Source organism: Notothenia coriiceps, unplaced genomic scaffold (genome assembly GCF_000735185.1).
Source record: "Notothenia coriiceps isolate Sejong01 unplaced genomic scaffold, NC01 NC01_scaffold00000339, whole genome shotgun sequence".
In the NCBI taxonomy this organism is placed as follows: Eukaryota; Metazoa; Chordata; class Actinopteri; order Perciformes; family Nototheniidae; genus Notothenia; species Notothenia coriiceps.
In genome coordinates, this window is record NW_011333040.1 from 14911594 (window position 1) to 14918337 (window position 6744).

The 6744-nt window shown below is 43.2% G+C and overlaps 1 protein-coding gene across 1 annotated transcript in view; it reads left to right on the forward strand.

The window, feature by feature from the left end:
• Positions 1-3587, forward strand: part of LOC104946879 (neutral cholesterol ester hydrolase 1-like) — a 15178-nt gene extending 11591 nt beyond the window's left edge. The window contains exons 2-5 of the mRNA XM_010772785.1: positions 740-995; positions 1364-1433; positions 1605-1776; positions 2239-3587. Coding sequence (XP_010771087.1) covers positions 740-995; positions 1364-1433; positions 1605-1776; positions 2239-2859 — 1119 coding nt within the window. The 3' untranslated portion in view covers positions 2860-3587. The remainder of the gene's footprint in view (positions 1-739; positions 996-1363; positions 1434-1604; positions 1777-2238) is intronic.
• The last annotated feature ends 3157 nt before the right edge of the window (positions 3588-6744 follow it).

Sequence of the window (6744 nt, forward strand, 5' to 3'; positions counted from 1 at the left end):
GAAGCAAAATGCTAACGTTATGCTATAAATGAACTACTGCTTCAACGTCAAGCCAACTTAAGATCCATATTCAAACATACAGATTCAAAAGTGTACAAGTTGAAGCGTTCGTTTGAACAGTTTGCAGGAGGCAGGGACTTGCTTTCAAGCAGAACACGGGGAAAAACAAACTTAGCGGGAGTGTTTACGTGTTCGTTGTAATGACGTAAAACGGCCTCAACCACTTCTGTAGTCCTATTCAGCCACTTGGTAACAACCATCGTTTTTCAGACGCGTAAACTCGTCAAGAATCACCAGTGGGGTCACTGCTGATGTATTTAATGTCATAGAACAAGACGTGATCTGTCTCTTCAATTTGTGTCAAACACAGACCTTATTTCCAGATATTTTCCAAAATCCTACGGAGAAATTGCATTCCTTTTTGTCGAAGAAACCGGAAATGGTAAAAATGCTAACTTACTTCCGGGTTTTAAGACGCGTCACTGCGGTTCTCTATTGGTTAGAGCTCGAACATTTGTACGTGATAGGCTAAGGGGCGGGACATCTCTAAGCGGTTGAATTAGAGATGGGCTCTGGTTTCCCACAGAGGGTCAAAAAAGGTGCTGCAGCTCAGGCAGTATGAGAAAAATAAATACCTTTTTGAACATTAAAGCATGTAAACATGTCACAGTAGAGACACAAATCTGATACCTGAACATTATCATAACATGTCCTCTTTAAATGTCTTCTCGTTCCTCAGGCCTCATTGAAAGCTTGGCTAGGCTTTGATCATTACATCCAGTTCCTCAGGCAATCGACAGAAGATTTTGACGACATTATGCAGGGGCTGTGCAGCTCTCAGTCCGAAGGAGGGGTCATGCCGGGGGTTAAAGTCTGCGACATCACTTTCGCCGGCGTCCCCGTCCGTGTGTACGAGCCCCCGGCTGGAGGGGAGGGTCATCTGAGGAGAGGGCTGATGTTTATCCACGGAGGAGGCTGGGCCCTCGGCACTACCAGTGAGTTTGGACATTCCTCTGGCCTTTCAGGGCAAATAGAGGAAATTGAAACAGAAAAAGACAGAAGAAGTATTTCCTTAGATGTTTCGGCTCTACAAATGGTGGTGATGGTTTAAACTGTTATCTCTGTTTAAAGTTGGCAAAAGGCGAGTTCTGTTTTTATAAATGCAATAACAAGCTCCTCAGACTTGACTTGTTTTATGTAAAATGTTCTGCCTTGAGTGACATTTCTAGATGTCTACATTTCACAAAATGAGTCCGTGTAGTAACTTTTGACGTTGTGCCTTGCTGTAAATCTTTTTTTTAAAAATGCATATTTCAGCAACGATTTTTTTGTTCCTTTCCCCATCTTTCTATCACATCCTCAGAGAAGGGGTCGTATGATGTGATCAACCGGATGTTGTCGGACGAGCTGAACACAGTTGTGGTCTCTGTTGAGTAAGTGTACAATTTGTTTCTGCTCATAGAGAAAGAAACACACTTGTTATGTTAACTCACACTGTAGAAATTATGACAACCCCATAACTACAGAAAGATTCTATATAATCATATTCTCTAAAGTCTCCTATGCTTCCAGTAACTTGTAATTTGCAACCATTGTCTGTGTAGGTATCGTCTGTATCCAGAGGTGAACTTCCCGGTGCCTTATCTAGACTGCCTCGCTGCGGCCAAACACTTCCTGTCTGCAGAGGTTCAGGCCAGGTATGCCATCGACCCGGAGCGTATCGCTGTGTCCGGGGACAGTGCCGGAGGAAACCTGGCTGCTGCGGTCGCTCAGGAGGTACGGTCCAGATCTCCTGTGAAAATGTGTGTAAGAGGTGGAGGAAGTCCTCAGATCCTTTACTTCATGAAAAGTAGAAATACTTCTCCATTCTCCATGATAGGTACATTTCTAAATACGAAACATTTCTGAAGTAAAAGTAAAAGGGTTATCCGCTAAATTGACTTGAAATATCAAAGGTAAAAGTACTCAAAAGGCAAAACAGCACTTTTCACAGTACATTATTCGATCCTGTTTTTATTGCGTGACATTTTTTTTAAGAGCATTCTGATGTTGTAGTTTATCACTTCGAGGCCAATTTTAGTTTCTTTTTAAAATACTGGGTACTTCAGTACTACAGTGCTGCATCCTATGTAAGCATATCATGTGTTTTTATTTGTAAAACCATTAACTAGGATTGAGTAAAGTAACGTTCTGTCAGTATTGAGAGATTGAGGCCTTGTGTTTCTTGCATTTTCCCAGATTTCCACCGATGACACTATGAGTGTGAAATTCAGCGTCCAGGCGTTGATCTACCCCGTGCTCCAGGCTCTGGACTTCAACACGCCCTCCTACCTGCAGAACCAACACATTCCCATCCTCCACCGGCCCATCATGGTCCGCTTCTGGCTGCAGTACTTCGGTGCCGACCTCTCCCTGCTGCCCCAGCTGCTGGCGAACAACCACAGCTCCTTACAGCACTCAAACATCACCCCAGAGCTGCGGGCGCGCGTAGACTGGACCGTCCTTCTGTCCCCGAAAGACAAGAAGAACTACAAGCATGTGATTGTAGAGAAAGGTTCCCAGGGGGGGGCGAGGGAGGTGCCGGGGCTCCTGGATGTGAGGGCCTCTCCTCTGTTAGCAGGACCCGAGGTTCTGGCTAAAAGCCCCCGAGCGTACATCCTGACATGCGAGCATGACGTGTTGAGGGATGACGGTTTGATGTACGCACGGCGCTTACAGGACTCGGGTGTCACGGTAACCGTCGACCACTACTTGCACGGCTTCCACGGGTGTTTCAGCTTTATTACCTGGCCGATGGAGTTTGAAGTAGGGAAGAAAGCGGTCAGAGGTTACCTCGACTGGCTGCAAAAGAACTTGTAAGAGAGAGTGTGTGTGTGTGTGTGTGTGTGTGTGTGTGTGTGTGTGTGTGTGTGTGTGTGTGTGTGTGTGTGTGTGTGTGTGTGTGTGTGTGTGTGTGTGTGTGTGTCACTGATACAAACACGCTAGTCCTTTAGCTTTATGAATCATACAAGGGCTAACGCATCTCGTTTTTGATTTAAATATTCAAGCTTAAGCTCAGGGTCCTCCTGTTCCTGCAGATACTCACACTCTTGGTAGTATTTGAGCTCTGTTAGCAGTGTAATGACTAACCCTGCTGACAGCGGAGAAGGGCACATATATGTTAACATTAACTTGGCTAACACTGTGACCAGCTAACAAACGCACTTAATAGATTCACAGTCACTAGCTTTTACGAGGATCTTTAAGCCACACCACAAAGACTTTAACAATATATTTCACAAGGATTGTAATTCCTGTTTTACGTAACTTTAATTTACACTGCTTGTTGCACCTTTTCCCCCCCCGAAAAATGTTTAATTATGGATCCAAACAAGTAACATTTTGTCCCTCACTTAGGTCCAGACTGAAATATCTTAAAAACTATTATATGGATTGCCATGAAATGTTGTAAAGACTGGAGGATAACCCCTAATGACGGATTCTCTGACCTTTCCTCTAGCGCAGTGGTTCCCACCTGGGGGGCGCGCCAAAGATCGCAGGGGGGGCGCCAGGCCTCAGATGATTTGAGGCAAAATATCATATTTTGACTTTTTTATTTATTTTTACATATAATTGTAAGGCAATACATGATTGTCACTAAAAGCCTTGTCTCTACATTACAATAAAACATAACAAATGATTGATTAATTAATTTGAATAAAAATTCAAGTTAGTAGCTATTATAGGCATAAAAAGACAGAAATGTATAATTCTTTCTTTAATAGAAATGTTTCATAATAGCTACTAACTTGAATTTTTATTCAAATTAATTAATCAATCATTTNCAACCACAACACACAACACACACACAACAACACACACACACACACACCCACACACCACACACACACACACACACACACACGACAACACACGACACACACGGGTGTACGTAACTTTTTAGACACTTGGCACACGACTCAAAAAAACAACGTAAATTCGGTCTACCAGTTCCATTACACCCCGTAGGACGCCAAACGGTATGAAACTACAAACCTAAAGCTCTTAACCGTATTGTCTTCCTTACGTTTCTCTACTAAAAAAAAAAAATTTCCTTTATGAGAACCTCGTACCAAACATAGACTTCTGTCTCGCCGTGTCTCCCTCTTAACCTTGATTTTTCGTCCAAAAGTCAGATAACAATCCTCCTAAACTTCCTCCTACCTGTGTATCCGTCTTTTTATTGTTCCTTTTGTCCGTTAGGTTTCTGACTATTTTTTCTTCATGTATGTTTTTGACCCACTACTTTTAATAAAAAACTTGTTAATTTTAACCGTGTTCCTAAGTTATATACTAATTAGTCACCGTGTATGTTATGAAAATCTTTCTTTCTTCGTTCTACATATTACTGACTAACAGACATGTCAAAAATGTCTCTCCCCGCTCTACATACCAAACTCCATTCTGCCCCTCCCCCCTCAACTCCTTTCACAGAAATGTTTCTCTGTCTACTCCGTAGTAAGTAATGAGACTTTTATTACACTTCACTTATCTTCTTTCGCTTCCTTCTATTAAATACTTAACAGAGAGTAGTCGGTTTAATTACACAATAGTACACTTTGTTTAAAGGCATATATAAAAATAAAAACACCCCCTTTTAAAAGAGACAAGAAACGTGTGCTATCCCTTCCCCCCCTCGGCGTTCGCATCCCTCGCGCACCGAAATACAGTTGGGTGTAATGTCGACTTGGAGACAACAGCCGGAGAGAGAACGTAGAAAGAGGGATAGGAGGGGATATTAGGAGGAGAGGTGTTGTGAAAAAGTAAGTTTATATGAGTTTTTAGTCGGGTCTCCAGCCTTGGGGACGTGCACGCGCTTATGGTTCGACGAGGTGTGATCCTTATCTTTCACCTTTATTCACACCTCATCCCACCCGCCCCGCTCTGCACCAACACACCTACACCACTACAAACAACGCTTTGACCTTTTCTGCTCTGCGGCGGGCGCCCGTCGCCAACGAAGGGCCGGCCCCTGGGGGGGTTGGGTTCTAAATTTTTAAAAAGGGGGGTTTTTTGGGGTTTTTTTTTTTGATGATGAGCGGTGCTTCTCTCCGGTACGTGCGTCACACACACACACACACACACACACACACACACACACACACACACACACACACACACACACACACACACACACACACACACACACACACACACACACACTGTGAGCCATCTGTTCATTTATTTCAGAGAACAAACACACCTGACAGTACTGAGGAGCTGCTAAGTCCATTTCACTGTTCACTGAACAGCACAATTGAGTCGACTAGATGGAGGGATAAGCTGGAACAAAAACTTAACGCACCCTGGGGGGATTGGAGATCGAGAACCACTGTTCCTGTCCAAAGCCATTTCTCTGAGAATCAGAAAACTTTATCACCCCATCGCTGTCATCTAACAAGATACAACACTGTGCCACCATCACGGCCAGGACTAATAGGAATTTGGCTTTGGTGGGACCAAGATATGAGTGACATAAAGTCTGGTTATATAATATAGGGGGATGCATGGCATGCAATATATGTTCTGTTTCATCAGTTATATTAAAAGCAGACAAAAAACATAGAGAAACTTTACAGCAAACATGTATAGCTGATGAGTACAACCCATCAGTTGAGTGGTGTATTAAGTATGCTCAGTTCATTTGTGGCAGTAATTAGACAATGGAAGGCTACTACAATCTACGTAATGAATGGAAACCCTTTGTTTGGAAAGGGAAATAAATACAATATTTTGGGTAGGTTTTCACATGCATATAGTACACCAGCAATCCAAACTACGTCATTGTACCATTTGTATTGTTTACATTTAGTTTAAAATACCCTCTATCCTTTCATTCATTATAGATTTATTAGCCGGGGTATATGCTGCAACAGAACCGATCATTTTCTAAATAAAACTAATGTTGGTTTGCTGCATGATGTGCAAAGGGAGATTTCTATATTGCTATATCTGTATCAGACGTGACTCATCAGCTTTTATTGTGGGAAATATCCTTACCTGAGGATGAATCAGCAGGAAAGGGGCAGACATGGAGTCAAACAGGAATCGGAGAGAGAAAGGGAAAAAGAAAGAAAGAGACAAGAGAGCATTTTGTTAGATTCTTCAATACAGCACTCCAAGCTATCCAACATGATTACAGTTGTTAGACCACATTCTACTTCTATTTTCAGGACATTTCCCTGTCACCTTATAAGTTAAAGGTCCCATGTCATGCTTTTCCGGTTATTACCCGTCCCCTTGTGTGCTATGTAGCTTTTTACTGTATGCATGTAAACCGTCTGCAAAGTCACAAACCCTCAAAGTACACCCTCTAGCGAGTAAAACTCTAACACAGAAAAGACCTGTCTATGCTGCCCCAGAACGCCTCGTTGGAGATTTCTCTTTCTCTTCCTGGGTACAGTGATGTGACCATAACGAAATGGACCCATTGGTCCATTTCACTCTCTCAGCGGCAAAACTGTGACGCGCTTACACTGTAGGTGTGCCGCGTCACACTGTCCCCCCCTCACACCAGCGAGCCGCGCAAAGTCCCGCCAACACGGCACCCAGACCCCAAGCAGCATTCTCATCTGTTTGTCATTACTGGTGTCATTTTCTGGTTGCTAACAAACGCCATTGTAACACATAAACACTGATGTAACGGTGGTGGACTCATCAGAACAGAGTGGGCGAGCTGACCAATCAGAGCACAGTGTGCTCATA